Source organism: Mesoplodon densirostris, chromosome 4 (assembly GCF_025265405.1).
Source record: "Mesoplodon densirostris isolate mMesDen1 chromosome 4, mMesDen1 primary haplotype, whole genome shotgun sequence".
NCBI classification, from domain to species: domain Eukaryota; kingdom Metazoa; phylum Chordata; class Mammalia; order Artiodactyla; family Ziphiidae; genus Mesoplodon; species Mesoplodon densirostris.
In genome coordinates this window covers 92,964,465-92,985,181 of record NC_082664.1, presented here as the reverse complement: position 1 = coordinate 92,985,181, position 20,717 = coordinate 92,964,465, and the positions used below count along the sequence as shown (strand labels likewise).

Genomic DNA, 20,717 nt, shown 5'->3' with positions numbered 1-20,717 from the left:
GGCTCTTGGGAAAAGGCAGCTAGGGGATAATCTGGCTATGACATTGGACATCTATTCCTAGAAGGGTTAGCATTTCATGAAATTTCCATGTTCTCCATGCTGTAATGATCCTTTATATCTCACATTTTTTCTAGCTCTAAAAATACCGATTCTAACCTCTCCGTCCCCTCCCCTTCCCCCCAGAAAGTCTAAGGTACACAATAGGCCATGAATGAAGACACTTTTGGTTAAAAGAATTTCTCTTTAGTAGGATTAGAAGTAATACTAAGGTGGAGTTGATTATATCTGAAAAGCTTATGGGTGTTGAACTTTCAGAAACAATGCTCATACTTCACAAAGTTTTCTTATCTTTGGTTTTTGGAGTCTATTTTCTTTTTGAGATAAAGATGGGGCCTTTTTAACATCACAGGTCTAGTCACCAAAATGGAAGGTCTTGTTGGGTGTCTTCCTTGGGAGACAAATGGGAGCATCTGGTACTTGGGCATATATCTTAGTGAGTACTTCAAAAGCCTGGGTCACAAAGGAGATGACTAGCATCATGGACATTTACAGCTTTCAGTGTGTCCCGTTGACTTGGCTCAATGAGCTGTTCTTGGACCAAATTACGAACTGGCTACAAGGTATCCCAGGCTGACACTCCAGTACCTACTGGGGTTCACAGAGTCTCCTTAAGGTGTGAGTTTGGTCCAGAAGATCCATAGCCAACACAGATGTGTTCTAAATCTACTACGAGATGAAAAGTGTCAGGGACTCTCACTGAGACAGCTGGCTGTGGAGTGCCTTAGACCTGAGCAATAATCATATTTGTAAGATATGTAGAAATGTTGTGGACAGTGTGTGGGAGTATAGCATGATATTTACAAACATGACTATGATTTTGATGAGAGTGTAATTCCTAATACAATCATGCCCTAATTTGGTGACCTTGGGAAGTTACTTAATCTCTCTCAGCTTCAGTTCCTTATCTGTCAAATTGAGCTAATAGAATGGAAATAGTAGTACCAAACTCAAAGGATTGATAAGAGTATCAAATTTCATAATAAAAGGAAAGCACCTAATTTAGTGCTAACTCTCAGTACATATTAATCCTTTTTTTTTGGTGTGTTTGGCAGTTCTGTGTTCTCAAGTGACACAAATATTTTTGTATTTATTTATCTCCTGGTATATTCCTCCATTCAGTTACAGAGAGTCAGAATTTTGTAGTTGGAAAAAATTTTAGAATTATGTAATTCTATTTTTTTAAATGTATCAAATGAAGAGAATGAAAACTGGAGAGGCTGAATAACTTACACTGAGCCATTATAAGGTTTGATAATCTCTTTAACAATTACCAACAAGGATAATAAATAATGATAGCAAGTTATGTTTAAACAGTGTTTTCTGGTTTTCAAATTACTTTCCTACTCATTATATGTAACTTGGTCCTCCCAACATTTTTGTAAAACATGTAGGATAGGTTTCTTTATCCTTGTTTTGCAGATATGGAACTTAAGTTCCCATTAGGTAACTTTCTAGGTCATATTGCTTGTTCTTGGCTAGGCAACATTAGAATTCAAATCTCAGTTTAGGCTCCTAAACTGAAAAACTTTTCATGACGTCTTAAAAATCCTCGTTCATCTCAGATCCCTGGGTTTCCAGGTATATTTGTAGAGCTCATAGGGCACTAGAATTAAAAGGGATGTTACAAATCCTCTGGTTAGCTTCCTCAATGAAGTCTACAGAGATAAGATGACTTGGCCAAGGTCGGTAGCTCTATTGGTGGCAGAGTGGAGACTGGACTTCTTGTTTCTTGTTTCCACCAGGTCATGATGAAAACTCCCTTTTTAATGCTATTTATAAAAGGGGAAGAGGAGAGAGTATCAGTATGATCCCAAGCTAGGGGATTTTATTGCAAGAGATCCTAGAAGGAGAAGAAATAGAAGGGTCAAATTGTGACATTTAGGGAACTTTATGGCCTATGGTTGCTTGTAGGGTTTGTATGAACATTGTGGACCTATGGCTATTATTAGGAAAATCATATTCTATTTATTCTTTGGACTGAGGGGTCCTTATCTTTGACACCTAATTCTCTAGAGCAAGGTGGGCAGAGTCAGGAATATGGAGAGAGTGTCTGGGTGTTGCATAAGGGCAGATGCAGGAAGAATAAAGATATGTGGCTGGAGTTATCCTTATGCTCTATTCATTAGAAACCCCAATGTGAGGACAGAGGAAAGTGAGGAACCCCAACAATGGTTTATCACTTACACAGCATGGTGGATAAATTAACCATACACGTTTATTGAATTCAGTGAATGAAATGATCTTCCTCCAGCACACTGAAGGAAATTACAGTTGTGTCCACCATGTGCCCCAGTGGTATAACCCTAAAAACTATAAAGCTGGAGCACTCAGGCAAGTGCATATTCAAATGTCCCTTTATCAAACTCTTCAGTTTCACCTTCCCATGTAGAGGAAGGCATGCTACTATATGGGTCTAACAGGATTTTGAAGCATCTGATGATAAGAAGTCCCAAGAAGATACACAAAATCCCAACAAAAGCGAAGCCAGTTTTTTGCTCCAGAGTCAACGAGAAAGCTGACACTTCGTTGACACTCATCTTAGCTGAAGAGTTGCCACAGTAGGTACTACTCATTGTTCACTGTCACATCATTCTGGCTCTTCAGAATTCCTGCTGGACTCACCTCTTGGCCTAGATACAAAATTGGACTCAGTTTAGTTTTATCCATACATGGTATTAGGTAGGTAATTGTTTTGTAAAATCTGGCATTTTTCAAACTCTCTTGACTTAACTCACAAAAGATATATGAAAACATTATCAGATATGGATCAGGATCAAATTAGTATTGGAGATGCTACTTCTATTGTAGTAATTACAGACTTGCCTTTGTGGACACACAAAACTATACCTCTGTACACTAAATATAAGATCAAGTATGAAGGGGAATAGTCAAATAATTAACCCTAAAAGCATTTGATTCATTAAGTTAAGTCATTGAGTTGATTCATTAAGTTAAGTGATTCATTTGATTCATTAAGTCATTGCTTCTTTGACCCAAGTTGTCATCTAATTTTTATTTCATTTTTGCATGTATCAATAAAACCATAAATAATTATAGGGTGTAAGCTGGTCAAGCTCTCTAAAGTCCGTATTTTAAGGTCTATCTCCAATGCCATTTTGTCTGATAGGTTCTGATCCTTTTAAATAGGTGTAATATCTTCTTTCTTTTTCACTCCCCTCCTTAGCTTTTAGACTTATGTTCTTGTATTTTCTTTTCCACTACCACTTCATACACTAACTGCTAATTTCTTAAAAGGAGAAATTGTGTTTTTAAAATGATGTTAAAAAGAGCAGTACCCAACATAGTAGCTTGCAAGTAACAAGCCTCAGTATTTGTGGACCATTAACCATCTCACCACCATCTCCACTGGCTCTCACACCCTAAATAGACATAAAATCCAAGTTAAACAGCATGTTTTCTATGAAATTCAGCTGCAAGTCAAGCTCCCCAGACCCCTTGCCAACCAGATTCCCACTATCTCTAAGCTCCTACTATGTTGAGAGTCTAAAACTACAGCAAAAGTGTTCAAAAAGTGTATGTTGAATTGAAGCAAAATAGATTTTTCCACTTGTTGTCTTAAAGTTAATTAAATTAACTAATGAAAAATCAAGATTAGTTAATTAAATCAAATGGTTACTAACCCACAGCTGCCCTCTTGAGAGGACTATCACCAAAAAGCTTCTCATCCAATAACTGAGAATAATAGACTGCTGGTGTTTTTGTCTTTGTTGTTGCTTCTTTTGATAATTTTAAGAATTGTGTTTATTAAAACAACTGACCCTTCAGGTTCTTTGGGGTTCAATTTTCAGAAAACAACTGAGACAGAACAAGGAATGGGAGGTAAGGAGTGGAGAAAGGGAGTGATTAATAAGAACAAATCTTGTAGCTTTCAAAATTGTTCACCAACTTATATACGAGTTAATATCAAACAATATTTATTTTATACTTGTTTGGATTACAAAAGAGCTCTGTCTTCAAACCTTAAGTGTTAGAAATATTCAATACATTGTGGGATATGCTGGTTATTTGACTTTTTTGTTTAATAGAAGGAAAAAATGTTGTTTCAACCCCATTTGTTGAATTTCTTTACACCAAACCATTTTTCTACCCTAATAAGTATGGTATACCGAATATATTTTAATTTTTAAAAATGTCAGGTCACTTAAGTGTTTCAGAGTGATTTTTCTGAAGATTGAGCTCTTGTACAATTTATCCTGTAGAAAGTAGGGGAGACTGGACTGAATATCTAATGACCTTGGGACTTAACTAGGACATTTTTTTTCTCACCAAATCTTTAATTTTATTGCTTTGTCATTTAAAGGCCTTTTGCTGAGATTCATACACCCTCTGGTTCATTTTTTTAATGGGTGGACAAACTGAAAAGAAGGATGTTTCTACATGGAGATGCTGGATCAACCATTTGACCGATTCAGCCAAGTAACTTGTTGAATTTTTTTTTTCACAAGAGCCATGACCTTGCTAGGCTATACCATTTGACTATTTCCTTGGACATGTAGGTAAGAAGAGGCAATAAGCCTGGTTTACTGGTGGACACAGTAAACAAACTCCCTTCAGTGAAGGACTTGTTGCCCAGCATGTGGGAGGGCTACCAGCAGATAATCTTCAGCTGCTAGCTCCTTCCATGGATTGCCTCAATAGCAGAGAGCTGCCTCTCTGTAACCCAAGGTTAACCCAAGTTTAACCCAAGGTTACTTCACTTCCAACAGCAGACAGTTCTCAATGACTGATTAATGTGAAAATAAAAAGTCCTGGCCATCTTGAACGCTGAAGAACCATTCTAGGGAGGGAGACGCAAGAGGGAGGAGATATGGAGATATATGTATAGGTATAGCTGATTCACTTTGTTATACAGCAGAAACTAACACATCATTGTAAAGAAATTATACTCCAATAAAGATGTTAAAAATAAATAAATATGTAAAAAAAAAAAAGAACCATTCTAGCTCTAGAGTTCATCATGGGGAAAACCAAGGCTGTTCTTTCATCACAGTTCAAATTCTGCCCACTCCTGCTTAACTCCCCAGTCTTCCACAGGTGTTGAGCCCAAGGGCACTACTCAATAAACATCCTGCACACTACTCTCTGTCTCAGAGTCTGGTTTCTGAGGAACCTAACCTGCAACAATTGGTATCACTATAATTAAAACATCTGGGCAATTTTAATGATCTGTGCATTTTTCAGCTAGTTCATTTTGCCACCACGCAGAAATAGCCTAAACTGAGTATAGTTATGATACTAGCTAAATTTATTTGCATGTTTTTTAAAATCATGAAGTATGGGACTTCCCTGGTGGTGCAGTGGATAAGACTCCACACTCCCAGTGCAGGGGACCCGGGTTCAATCCCTGGTTTGATCCCACATGCATGCTGTAACTAAGAGTTTGCATACCACAACTAACACCCAGTGCAACCAAATAAATAAAAAAATAAAAAAATAAAAATCATGAAGTAGACATGTACATAGGGTCATAACTGATCATTAGAAGACTTAAGTCAGTTCGCTCTTAGCTTGTGATTAATCCACTAGACTCTGTTATTCTTATAAAAACCCACCAACTGACCAAACAAACCAAAAGAGACATTTTCTAGCTGTGGCAATAAAACACGCAACTCATTTTTCACTATTAAATTAAAACAAGGTATTTTCCTAGTTAGAGATACAAAATCGCTTAAATTTTATATTACTGTTTGTCTAACATGGCAGACATACGTTATATGTCTGTCATACGTTAAAACACAGCATAATGTTTTGTTCTTAGAGTCTTAGGCAATCTGTAAATTGAATTACTTATTTTAATGGAAAAATAACTACTCAAGCAGTTACCACAGTTTCTGGCATGTTGTAGGAATTTAATAAATATTTGAATTGAATTAACTAAATTTATTGAAAAATATAATTTTTGATGAATTAAGTTCTGGTTTTAAAAAATCTAATTTTTAAAATTTAGAAAACATATTTAAAATGAAATGAGCAAGAGGGCTTCCCTGGTGGCGCAGTGGTTGAGAGTCCGCCTGCCGATGCAGGGGACATGGGTTCGTGCCCCGGTCCAGGAAGATCCCACATGCCGCGGAGCGGCTGGGCCCATGAGCCATGGCCGCGGAGCCTGCGCGTCCGGAGCCTGTGCTCCGCAACGGGAGAGGCCACAACAGTGAGAGGCCCGCGTACAGCAAAAAAAAAAAAAAAAAAAAAGAAATGAGCAAGAAAACTTTGATTTAAAAAATATCAGCTTTGAAGATACACATTAAAATTCAGCAGCTCATTCAGAGTTCAGTGTTTCTGGTTTTTTAAAATAATTGATTAATATAGCATTCCCAGAAAGACTGACATGATTTGTAATATTCAAAGGTAGGGAAAGTAGATCTTTTCTATCAGCCTTGTTAGTTCCCTTTTATTATCTTTGGAAAGGTATGTAGCCATCATATTATTTTGGCATTAACTACCAGGAAGTAGATAGTTAAACTTTGTATTCAATCAGAATGCCTTTGTTAGCTTAAGACTTCTGGTATAATTATCCCTTCTTCCCCTGACTTTGCCTTCTTTATTACTTGGCTGCTCTGGTTACCCTTAGCTAAGAAGGGTAAGATACTTCAAAGATACTTAGCTAAGATACTTCAAGAGCTTTTGGAATTGGGTAGGAGTACAAACAATGAATGGATATATGGAGCCACTGTTAGTAAATGAATAAAGTCACCATTTTTTATACTGTCTTGGAAGAACAGATAAATGGTTGTCTCGTGGCTTTATACATAGTTTATAAGCCCTCTTTGGCTATCTATTGTTGGTGCCAATATAAATGAAATGCAGGACAAAAACTGGGAGCTGAATGAGGTTAAGGTATTATACAATAATGAATATAGCAACTACATTTTAGTTATTCATTCAACCAGTGTATATATTGAATATCTGCTCCATGTCAGCACTGTTTTTGGTCCTGGATTATAATGATGAACTACAGAACAATGTGCACATGCCATGATGAGTGGAGGAGACAGACTCAATTATTTTTAAAATTGTCTATCTATCTATCTATCTATCTATCTATTATATATCAGGTAGTCATAAGTGCTACGAAAGAAAGCAAACAAGTTAAGAGGAAAGAGAATGATAATGAATAAAGGGCACTTCTTTAATTAAAGAAATCAGCAAAGGCCTCCCTAGGGAGATGACATTTGACCTGAAGTCTGAATGATGTCAAGAAGGGAGCCATGAAAATATCTGGAGGAAGAGCATTGAAGTTTGAGGAAACAGTCATTGCAAAGGCTTTGAGGTGAGAGGATTTCATACACAATATGTTCAGATAAAGAAATTGACCAATAACACATTAAACTCCCTACTTGTACAAGATGGTTGTACAAGATGTACAAGATGTATCAGTTGACAAAGAAAAGGCAGAAGTACTTAATCTACTTCTGTCTTTCTAACCCATGTAGAATGCTCTTTAGAAATGACCCCAAAATCAAACAATAAAAGGTGACAAGAAAGTAGCAGAATAATGTTTAGCTGCATTAGATGAGTTAAAACACCCAAGATAAGATGATTTATAACTTGATGAGCAAAAACCTTTGAGAAATACCTGACCATGAGAGTGCTGCCAGAAGTATGGACTTGGACAGACAAATGTCTCAATTTTCAGAAAGAGCAATGGGAAATTGTGAAAATTATATATTGGTAACTTGGAATTAATCTTTGTTACAAATCTGTAATTAATTATTTTAATTAATTAAAATTAACTTAAATGCTAAATTGTTAGCACTTAAGAAATCACTAAAAGTTAAGATGAGGTTAATAAGATGTGATGCCAAATTCACTTCTTTTTTGGAAAGTTTACTACTAACATGGAATATCAGGGAAATAACATCGACATGGTTTAGTCGATGCAAATAGCACAGCAATGCATTTAACAGTCTCCCATGATATCTTTTTTGGGGAAGATGGTGAGATATGCTTAGATAATATTATTTTTATGTAGAGTCATAGTTCACTGAAGTATCGTAATAAAAATTGGGCTCTGGGGCTTCCCTGGTGGCACAGTGGTTGAGGGTCCGCCTGCCGATGCAGGGGACACGGGTTCGTGCTCCAGTCCGGGAAGATCCCACATGCCGCGGAGCCTCTGGCCCCGTAAGCCATGGCCGCTGAGCCTGCGTGTCCGGAGCCTGTGCTCCGCAACGGGAGAGGCCACAACAGTGAGAGGCCCTCGTACCGCAAAAAAAAAAAAAAAAAAAAAACAACTGGGCTCTGTAATCATAGAGACAGCTCCCTAATGTAGTATCACAAAGGTCTAACTATATCTACATCCTCTTCAGTGTTTTTGAACAGTAACTAGGTTGAAGACATTGAAGTGATGATTATTAAATTTGACACAAGGCAGGGCTGAAAACTATAAGTTAGCTCACAGAATCAAGATTCAAGACAATTCTGATGACTGGAATTCTGGATTGAAACCTGAACATAAAATTTAATTAAAAAAAATTTAATAGAAGCACTTCTCAAGTCCCATATTTAAGTGGGAGGGAAGGAGAGAGATACACCAAACTTAGATGGGGGACACTTGACCTGGAAGTTCATGTGAACAGATGTTTTATTAATATCTTAAAAGGAAGAACTTAGACTTTTATATTCATCTTAAAATTCTACCTTACACCAAAGGTGAAAACAAAATACAAGCCAAGGAGAACACCTGAAAGGGTGGTACTCAAATGTTGAAAAAAAAAAAGGCTGGCCATTGCTGCAGGCATTGTGTCCACACAAGCAAATGAGTGAAAAGCTAAGCAATTGCCTAACAACATGTTCAGAAAATAGATACCCTTGGGAATTTAAGCCATATACGTAGTGGTTAAAATACCAGTATTTTCAGGCCTAAATTTTTCAAATATTTGCCCAAACTTTCCATTTTGCTTGCTCTATTAAATGAATGACTTGTCTCATTTCAACACCAAGTCTAATGTTTTTGAGAATATACTGCTAAGTGTGCTGAGCTTTGAACCTTTCAATTAATATAGAGCATAATATGATATGAGTAATAACAAAATATTAAGAATCATTAGAGGTCTTCAGATGCAACACTGATTTCTTCATAATTAATAAGGTATCCAAAATTACTGGACAACTGTGGATAAAAGATACATTTCTTTCACTTTCTCTAATCTCTGGAACAGAAGCAAAAAAAAAATTAGCAGGTTCTGCAAAACAGACATTTTAATGTCTACCTCAAAGGGAAAATATCATCTTAATATCCTGTATATAGGGAAATAGAAAATGAAAGAAATATGGGAGAATTTAGACCATGAAGTTACAAAACTAAATAAATAAACCCTTATGAGAAAAAAAATTTGAGAATAAAGGAATGAATTTTCAAAATAAGAGTAGAGTGTAAAATTTTGTGGTAAAAGTTATTTTTAATATGCGCTACCACAAAAAATGGGTAAAATTATCAACATTGTACAGTTTAAATATCAGTGTCTATGTGTTTTATGATTAAAGTATTTAAGTATATTTCTGGAGTTCTACTGCAAATGATAAAATATTGCCTCAAGCTGTGTTAATTGGCATCAATGTTTAGGTATTCTAGAAATGAGAAAATGAGTTGAAAGCACATTATTTCCTTCATGGCAGTTGTCAGGAACTGGGATTTCTAAGTTCTGTTGAGTCATAGGATTGGGCCAAGGGTATGCCTGTAGATCCCAATAGGCCCAAATCTCACTGAGCTGCTTTGTAGTTAGTAACCAATAAATAAGCAAACACAGTCTTTCTATGACCAGTCATACAAATCATACTATTGTAAGTAGTCAAGCAAAGATAACAGTATTTTTACACCTGATTTATAGACTTTCATATACATGAATGTTATGTGTGATTTTTTTTCTGTGAAATAAGTTCATTGATTGGAGATATAAAAACTCACTTTTCAGAAACATATAGTCATTTAATCATGCAACAGTGTGTAACTGCAGAAACAAATATTGCAAAGTACGTGCTTATTAAAAAAAGAAATTCTTGTATTTTATTTTAATCAACAGGTTTTTTTCCCCTGTTTATTCATCTATTAATAATATTCCAAACATATCTAAAATAACTATTATAGCGGAATATGGTGTTCTAACTATTATGCTACTGGTCATTAGATATAATAATCTCTAATGCTAATGATATGAACATTCATAATTTAATGAAATGAGACATATAGGAAAACCCAAGCTTAAAAAATAATGAATTCTCCCATATACACACCCCTTCAAATATCAAGATTATTAAATCCCATAAAAAGAGGGAAAAGAAGTATTATTGAGGCCACATCTGCACAGAGCTAGTTAGTAATTTGGAATGGAATATGTGGTAATCAAAGGAAAACCTTAAATAACAAACCCAGATGTCTTCATCATGATGAAGTGCATAAATTTCAGGCCTCCCCAGGAATCCAAAACCTTGAGATATGCCAAAATCAACCTCCCCCCAACCTTTCAGATTTCAACCTTTAGAGAATTTCCCTCTTAAGAGAACCTTCAAATGGCTCCTCAAGGACTCTGACATTCCTTTTTTTTCCCCAGAAGCACTGGAAACCTGGTCTGAAAATTCTCAAAATGTCTCACTAGAGAAACCTGGACTGTCATTATCATTCTGCCTTGTTTGTCTCCAGTTCTCTTTGGACATATTAAACTTAAGAAGCATAGAAATCACCTACCAAACATTATGGAAGAAACATCAGCAAGCACACAACAAATCCACTTTTTTTTTTTTCCTTTTGTCAGCAGCATCAGCAGAAACATTAGGGCTCTTTCTTCTTTAGAATTTGAACTCAGCAGACCTACAGGCTCCTTCCCCCTCTCCTCCTTCCCCACCTCCTTTCCTGCTCCCCAGCTTCAGAAATACAAGAAAAGGAGACATGCTTTTCATCTGGACCTGCACTAGAATCCTAGAATCAGTTAATGCGAAGGGTAGGGGGAGAAAGTTACTCCGCAGGGAGAGACGTCTCACCTTCCATGCTTGTTGCCATGGAGATGAAATCCAGCCAGTAGATTTAAGTGTTGGCAGGTTTGTCTGTGTTCGCTGATCGGTTCGGTAACAATGTAAAAGACGTGTCCTGGGAACCTGCGTGGAGTCCCAGTACCGCGGTTATCGCTTTACTGGCCTACGTGTGTAAATGTCTGTATCTGTCGGTGAGGGGCAGAAGACGTGTGAGCGCGCGAGTATATTTGCAGGAAAATGTGCACGGATTTCTTCCATGTGGCAGTGTGTAAATATTTGCGTGCGCGTGTGCGTATGTGAGGGCGTCTGACCGTGTGTGTCTGTGAGAGAGAGAAGCGGTGGGCAGTGAGAGGGGGTAGGGAATCGGCCACGGCAGCAACAAGCTTCATATAGTCCTCAGCTCTGCAAAAAAAAAAAAAAAAAAAAAAGGCTCATTTTCACTCATATCACACTTGCAGGTTAGCAATCGGGAGTTCATCACCAATTTGTCTTCCTAAGGCAGTGGAGGTGTTAATTAATGTATTGTTAAAATATTTGTTTTCCTCTTCTGTCTGCATCAGTAGCTGTGCCGCGGGCATTTTGTTGTGCTCGGTGACTGCAGTCTCAGTCGAGGAGTAGGCAATCAATTCCTATGTCTTTCTTCTCATCCTATAAAGGAAAGAAGTGGGTGACGGGTGTATTGGTTTAACTGGGGACCGCATGCGTCATTTGGAGTTATTTTCCCCTACCCTTCGCCTTGCCTATGCAAACCCAACAGGATCCCCTCCTCTTCTTAGGAGTAGGTGCCTAGGTGCTGTCCGTAGTGCTGAAACATTGCGTAGTATGACCTAGCTCCCACAGAAGAGCTACAAGACAGCAAGCGAGGAACGCTCCAATAAAGGCCACAGGAAGTTGTGAGACACGTTTTCTGAACGGTGTTGAATATTTAGAAACCAAACCTAAACCGCATTGAAAGCAAAACAAAGACAGGCAAACAAGCTCAGTTGTAAGGTTCCAGTTCTATTCATCTTTGGATACTATATCCAGAACCTACAAGTTGCAAACACTTGTAGATTCCTTTAAAACTTAATTATTGACTTTATGAATTATTAACTATTCAGAGATTGGGAAAAGTGTAGATGCGGAATTAGGTCATTATCCATGTAAAAAATGCTGAAAACAAGTAAAATGTTATAGTTCAATAATAAAGTGAAGACAAACTTTATGTTCATTTAGAGTATTTACTAAATTAGGAAATTTCATGGTCTTACAAAAAATGCGCAATGTATGACTGTGAGTTCATACAACACTATACTCAAAAAAAGTTATTCTTTTTCATTTCAAACTATTAAATACCCTATAATATAGGCCCACCAAGGAAGAGAGTGGAAGAAGTGTCTTCTTCTGGGAACATGTTCATTGCCATGGTTTTATTGACTCTTTTTTTTAAGCTTGCTAAGGGCCACATCCGTTTTTGGTACTATATACTAGAGCAGTGCTTCTTGAAATTGAATGTGAATCCCCTGGGGATCTTGTTAAAATGCAGGTTTTCATTCAGTAAGTGTGAGATTGGGTCTCAGATTCTGAATTTCTAACAACATCCCAGGTGATTGCAGAGGTTGCTAGTCTCAGGACTAAACTTAAAATAACAAGGTTCTAGAGATACTGTGTTCTGGCCATGCAGTCACCCACAGAGTATGCAAAAGGAGGTCATTATCTTTCATCTGTCATTCTCTGTATGTTTCTAGACTTTTGCAAGAATATTCTATTCAAGTAAGTTCAGAGATTAACCATTTTATTTGTACAATATTAACAAACTGTTTATGAATTTATCATTTGATTGATTTTGACATTGTCTAGACACATGCTACAGTTTGCTCCACTCTATATTTCCATAGTATGATCTGCAATCACCCATTCTCCTTGCAAGCCAAGCTTAAGGAAGCAGAACCAAGTTACATGATTCTACTACTGTTATATGGGCCCCACTCCAAGAATTTGTTATCATGATTGAAGACTTAAACTTGTCATTTTATGACTTTAAATATGGTTCTGTAGTAAATGCTCATGATACTGATTTTAAAAATTTAGATATTATAGATCTAATTCTCACCCAGTTTAGAAAGTGGAAGAGGACCATTGTTTCACAGACCTTTTGAATGAAATATGATCTGTCATATCATTGACATAATACATTTATACTTAGATTTTGAAGAAATCATCGTCTGGATGATTTTCTGATTTAAAAAAAAACCCATACCCACATCAGTTGTACAGTGCTTTCAGTAAATGCTTTTGAGTTGATGCCAAAGGAAAGTTTGACTATAAATTAGGTTCCTTGGTGTTAGTTGGTGCATGACCTTGACCTTTTTCAAGCTATATGAACAGTGGTGATGTTCTGGAAAGTCTGCAAAGTGGTTCATTCAGGAAAGTGTAATGGATTAAACATCAATTACATTCCACTTCCTTTGCTATGTGCTGGGATACAAAGATGAATGAGATTTGGTCTCTGCCCTTGATGAGGTATTTTGCAAAACAACATGGCAGATCCTACAAAGCTCTATAGAAGCACAGAGATTAATAATGTATGTTTTATTCTCCATTGCCAAAGAAGTGATGAAGAATAGCAAAATAGAAAAACCCAGGTGTATTTAAAATACAGGTGTATTTCAGGTCATTGCCAATGTCTGCTGCCCAACTTTTAATTACAAATTGTTGAAAGATATGATATATATGAACGCTTTTCTAAAGCACACATGGTTAACCTGTACTTCTGGATGGTCTATGATTTAATTTCAGAGGAATCCAAATTATTAGAAAGGTAAATATATGGGTGGCATTGTTTAGACCTCCTCCCAAATTAATTGCCTTTACTATGCATTGACTTTACACTTTCAGCTTATATGCAAGTATTTTATATACAGCAATCCTTAGCTTACACAGCCTGCTCTATGTCTGCTGTGGGATTGTTACTAAAGACTTGCCCAACACATCCTTTACTATCCCTAATATGACATCCCTCCAAAAACATTTTTTTCAATACCAGTTTCATGAACTGAACTTTCATACCCCTCCTCTTCACTTAAATCATCCCAAGGTAAGTGGTGTATTCTCTTCTTATATACAATATATATCCTGTAGCTGATCACATGTGCCTTTTCTTTTAGTTACCAGGGATGTCAGGGTCAAATTAACAGCTAAAAATTAGTTAACTATATAAGATCTTCAGGCCTCTATATGTGTGTTCTTTCTTTATTGCCTTGAATACTGCAATTTTCTTTGCTCAGGTATTGGTATATTATTTTCTTGTAATTATCTGTTTTAATGTGTGTCCTCATATAAATGTCCTCATGGAATCAGAACTGGAGTAAATAAATAAATAAATAAATAAATAAATTTTTTCTCCACTTTTTGGCAAAAAAATGTTGACTACTGGCTGAATATATATGGCTGTTTTATAGATTTGTTTTTAACAAGATATTAAGTATAGAAGAAATGATTAGTTAGCTATGAAGATACAAATCTAATTTGTTGTGACTAAATAATAAATGTTAAGCTAGTAGAAGAAAATTTCACTTTATATAACTACAGGTCAACTTTATTTCAAAACACATCCTTTCCCTGTTTCTCCTTCTATACACTAAATAGTGTCCTTTGTATGACCAGGACTTTTTCTTATGTCAGCGGGCAGAAGTATTAATTATCTACCTTGTTAGAAGATGTGGTAACTATAGAAATTTAAAGAACATGACATCCCCATTCTAATGAATATACTATAGTATGAGGGTGTCACAAAGGAACTGAAAGCAAGAATTTCCTCCAACAAGTCACCTCAGGATTCTTTTCAGAGGAAAATTTTGCTTGCTATGACTTCTACTCACCTTGATTCCAGCTGACTTCTTGCTCTCAAGTTTTCTATAGTCGGATCGGGATCCTCTCTTAAACTTATTAGGCCAACATGTTACCTCCAGCTTTTCATGGAAATCTACATCTTGTCTGGCTTAAAGTTTGTTTATTCTTTCTGAGCTAAAATGTTTGAGAGTAGCTCTGCTTTTCTATTTGAAAAATATTGTTATTTACTCAAATATTGGATACTACAACTTTCAAATGCACAACTTAAAAAATATATTAAAGACAAATGTGAATTACTTTTGTTATAAACATTAAAAAATTAATCCAACGCTTATTTAGCTTTAAGTGGTGTTAGATAATTAGCTATGTCCAAAAGTCACCTGTTTGCTTTCTAAAAATACATTCCTGTTTTGGAATTTTTATGTACTTATGTCTTATTTTCTACATAAGTGGTTTTAATCCTTTGGAGGATTAAGAATGATTTTGAAATTTCAATAGGAAATATATGCCCTCTCCCTAAAAATATACACATGCAGATAATTTCATTCACAATTCAAAGCGTTCATGGCCACTTGGAAATCCATTTTTGTAATCCCAGAGTAATCCAAGGAATGCTTTAAAAATTTCTGCTATAAATGAATGGTCCATGGTCTCATTCTCAGTTTCACAACTAAGTATTGACTGTCTTAAAGTCCTGTCTTTTTTTTTTTTAACATCTTTATTGGAGTATAATTGCTTTACAATGGTGTGTTAGTTTCTGCTTTACAACAAAGTGAATCAGTTATACATATGCATATGTTCCCATATCTCTTCCCTCTTGCATCTCCCTCCCTTCCACACTCCCTATCCCACCCCTCTAGGTGGTCACAAACCACCTAGCTGATCTCCCTGTGCCATGCGGCTGCTTCCCACTAGCTATCCACCCTACGTTTGGTAGTGTATATATGTCCATGCCACTCTCTCACTTTGTCACAGCTTACCCTTACCCCTCCCCATATCCTCAAGTCCATCCTCTAGTAGGTCTGTGTCTTTATTCCCGTCCTACCCCAGGCTCTTCATGACATTTTTTTTTCTTAGATTCCATATATATGTGTTAGCATACAGTATTTGTTTTTCTCCTTCTGACTTACTTCACTCTGTATGACAGACTCCAGGTCCATCCACCTCACTACAAATAACTCAATTTCGTTTCTTTTTATGGCTGAGTAATATTCCATTTATATATGTGCCACATCTTTATCCATTCATCTGTTGATGGACACTTAACTTGCTTCCATGTCCTGGCTATTGTAAACAGAGCTGCAATGAATGTTTTGGTACATGACTCTTTTGAATTATGGTTTTCTCAGGGTATATGCTCAATAGTGGGATTGCTGGGTCGTATGGTAGTTCTATTTGTAGTTTTTTAAGGAACCTCCATACTGTTCTCCATAGTGGCTGTATCAATTTACATTCCCACCAACAGTGCAAGAGTGTTCCTTTTTCTCCACACCCTCTCCAGCATTTATTGTTTCTAGATTTTTTGATGATGGCCATTCTGACCAGTGTGAGATGATATCTCATTGTAGTAGTTTTGATTTGCTTTTCTCTAATGATTAGTGATGTTGAGCATCCTTTCATGTGTTTGTTGGCAATCTGTATATCTTCTTTGGAGAAATGTCTATTTAGGTCTTCTGCCCATTTTTGGATTGGGTTTTTGTTCTTTTGTTATTGAGCTGCATGAGCTGCTTGTAAATTTTGGAGATTAATCCTTTGTCAGTTGCTTCATTTGCAAATATTTTCTCCCATTCTGAGGGTTGTCTTGTTTATGGTTTCCTTTGCTGTGCAAAAACTTTGAAGTTTCATTAGGTCCCATTTGTTTATTTTTGTTTTTATTTCCATTTCTCTAGGAGGTGGGTGAAAAAGGATCTTGCTGTGATTTAGGTCATAGAGTGTTCTGCCTATGTTTTCCTCTAAGAGTTTTATAGTGTCTGGCCTTACATTTAGGTCTTTAATCCATTTTGAGTTTATTTTTGTGTATGGTGTTAGGGAGTGTTCTAATTTCATACTTTTACATGTAGCTGTCCAGTTTTCCCAGCACCACTTATTGAAGAGGCTGTCTTTTCTCCACTGTATATTCTTGCCTCCTTTATCAAAGAAAAGGTGTCCATATGTGCGTGGGTTTATCTCTGGGTTTCTATCCTGTTCCATTGATCTATATTTCTGTTTTTGTGCCAGTACCATACTGTCTCGATTAGTATAGCTTTGTAGTATAGTCTGAAGTCAGGGAGCCTGATTCCTCTAGCTCCATTTTTCGTTCTCAAGATTGCTTTGGCTATTTGGGCTCTTTGTGTTTCCATACAAATTGTGAAATTTTTTGTTTTATTTCTGTAAATGCCATTGGTAGTTTGATAGGGATTGCATTGAATCTGTAGATTGCTTTGGGTAGTAGAGTCATTTTCACAATGTTGATTCTTGGATTGGAAGAAAGTCCTGTATTTTTTAAACCACCCTATTAGTTTTCTATTTTCTTTCCTCGGAGTTCTTCCTCTAGGTCATTTTACCATCTCTAGAGAGTAGCCAATGCTGAATATGCTGAAATAGGATTAGAGAGTACTGTAATAAGATGATTAAATTTGATTACAAAATGACGGTGGGATTTTTGTCAACAGTGAAGAAATTATCTAAGTAAGTGGACTCATAAGTGAATTGAGCATATGACACTTCAGTGTAGATAATGATCTAATGCAAGTCTATTTGATGAGTCCCATTGAAAATGAGATGTTATGTTTTGGTGGTAAATTTTTCTGCAAAGAAAAATGCTCTAAATGTGTCAGTTCAGAGTGAACTATTTAAATGAAGTTTCATTTAATTGATTTTAATTTTACTGCACATAAGCCTTTCATTTAGACCGTACTTCAAGTCCTCTCTATATTTACTGTTGAGTATAATGAGTATGATAAGGTACCGTGGGTACAATCTCCATGAATGTGTGAGCCATAACCACAGTATAATATTTAATTGGCATAAGTTATTTTGCTGGGTTAAAGAAACAGAGAAATAGAATCAGTTTATTCTACAGTGTATGTTTCTGTAATATGAATCAGTTAATATGTAATTGACAAAAAAATGGGGATGTCAAAAGAATGTGAAAATCGGTTGGTTTAGACACGACTTTCCCCAATACATTACTGTTTTGACTACCAAATAAAAGCAGTTTAACTCTAAGTCCACTAACAAAGCTGAATGCAGCAAGTGTGGAGGAAAGCAGTCCTATACCCACTGCTCGTTCACTCCTCCTTCTTCCTCTTGGCTCAATTTGGCCGTATGCTCTGTCTTGAAAACGCATATTGAGTAATTGTTCCTGATCTTTGTGCATTTGCCCTTGTTTTCATAATTCACCCTTTCCTTACACTTTTTCATCATTCCCTATTAAAAAAATTTTTGCGGAGTTGTAGATATATTGTAATGTATATTTTAACTTGTATTTTCATTAGGTTTATAAATGTTTTTATCGTGTTTTTGTGAAGTTTCATGGGTTTTACACTGGTTTTTCCCTAACATGATTTTTTTTCCCTAAATATTGCCAGTTGTTTTTTCAATTGAATGAACTTTATTTTTTAGATAGTTTTAGGATTATATAAAAATCAAGCAGAAAGTACAGAAAGTCCAGTAACTTTCCTTCACCATTGGTGGGAATGTAAATTGGTACAGCCACTATGGAGAACAGTATGGAGGTTCCTTAAAAAACTAAAAATAGGACTTCCCTGGTGGCGCAGTGGTTGAGAGTCTGCCTGCCGATGCAGGGGACACGGGTTCGTGCCCCGGTCCGGGAGGATCCCACATGCCGTGGAGCTGCTGGGCCCGTGAGCCATGGCCACTGAGCCTGCATGTCCAGAGCCTGTGCTCCACAACAGGAGAGGCCACAACAGTGAGAGGAATGCGTACCGCAAAAAAAAAAAAAAAAAAAAAAAAACTAAAAATAGAGCTACAATATGACCCAGCAATCCCACCCCTGGGCATAGATCCAGAGAAAACCATAATTCGAAAGGATGCATGTACCCCGATGTTCACTGCAGCACTATTTACAATAGCCAGGACATGGAAGCAACCTAAATGTCCATCAACAAAGGAATGGATAAAGAAGATGTGGTACATATATACAATGGAATATTACTCAGCCATAAAAAGGAATGAAATTTGCAGCAAGATGGATGGACCTGGAGTCTGTCATACAGAGTGAAGTAAGTCAGAAAGAGAAAGACAAATATCATATAATATTGCTTATATGTGGGATCTAGAAAAATTGTTCGGATGAACTTATTTGCAAAGCAGAAATAGAGTCACAGATTAGAAAACAAACTTATGGTTACCGGGGGGTGGTGGGAGGAAATGGGAGATTGGGATTGACATATATATACTATAGATAAAATAGATAAATAGATAAAATGGATAACTAATGAGAACCTACTGTATAGCACAGAGAACTCTACTGAGTGCTCTGTGGTGACTTAAATGGGAAGGAAATCTAAAAAATAGTGGAGATATATATATATATATATATATATATATATATATATATATATATATATATATAACTGATTACTTTGATGCACAGCAGAAACGAACACAGCATTGTAAAGCAACTATACTCCAATAAAAAATAAATTTAAAAAAATCACCTGACATATCATAAGTAAAAAAAAAAGAAAGTACAGAAAGTTCCCATGTATCTCTTTCCCCCTTACCCAACAGTTTCATCTATTATTAACATCTTGCATTAGTGTGGTACATTTGTTACAATTGATGAACCAATATTGATATATTATTACTAACTAAGGTCCACAGTTTACATTAGGGTTAACTCTTTGTGTTTTACAGTTCTATATGTTTTGCCAAATGCATGTCATGTATCCAGCATTACAGTATAGTTTCACTTCTCTAAGTATTCCTTGTGCTCCACTTACTCATTCCTCCCCTTCCCCCTAACCCATGTTGACCCCTGGAAGCCATTGTCTCTATTATTTGTCTTTTCCAGAATGTATGTATGGAGTCATACAGACTCTTACCTTTTTCAGACTGGCTTTTTTTCATTTAACAATAAGCATTTAAGTTTCCTCCATGATGTTTCATGGCTTGATAACTCATTTCTTTTTATCACTTAATAATATTCCATTGCATGGATATACCATAGTTTGTTTAGCCATTCACCTATTGAAGGACATCTTAGTTGCTTTGAATTTTGGGGAATTAAAAATAAAGATGTTATAAACATCACATGCAGGTTTTTGTATGAACATAAGTTTTCAACTCATTTTGGTAAATAAGTAAGTGTATATTTGTCTTTGTAAGAAGCTACCATGCTGACCTTCAAAGTAGCTGTACCATTTTGTATTACCACCAGCAATAAATTAGAGTTCCTGTTGCTTCACATTCCTCATCAGCATTTGGTGTTGTCAGTGTTTCGGATTTTAGCCATTTTAATAGGTATGCAATGGTATCTAACTGCCATTTTCATTTTTGATTCTCTCATGGCAAAAGATGTTGAATATCTCATGCTGATTTTTCATCTGTATATCTTCTCTGATGAGGTGTCTGTTCAGATGGTTTCCCACTTTTTAATTGGGTGGCTTGTTTTCTTATCATTGAGTTTTAAGAGTTCTTTGTATAGTTTGGAAATATGGCCTTTATCAGATACATGTTTTGCAAAGATTTTATCCCAGTCTGAGTTTGTCTATTCATTTTCTTAAGTTGCCAGATATTTTTAGGGAATGGTTTTGTAGGACATGAGTTTTTGTTTTTGTTTTCAGAAATGCATGCATTGTTAAAGAAGAAACACTTGTATACTTGATATCAGATTTCTA

The 20,717-nt window shown here is 36.2% G+C and overlaps 1 protein-coding gene across 1 annotated transcript; it reads right to left on the bottom strand.

The window, feature by feature from the left end:
- Nucleotides 1–2,387: 2,387 nt before the first annotated feature.
- CTXN2 (cortexin 2) lies at nucleotides 2,388–2,633 on the bottom strand. Its single transcript, XM_060098361.1, has one exon. The coding sequence runs from the start codon at nucleotides 2,631–2,633 to the stop codon at nucleotides 2,388–2,390; it is 246 nt and encodes an 81-aa protein (XP_059954344.1).
- Nucleotides 2,634–20,717: the final 18,084 nt, after the last annotated feature.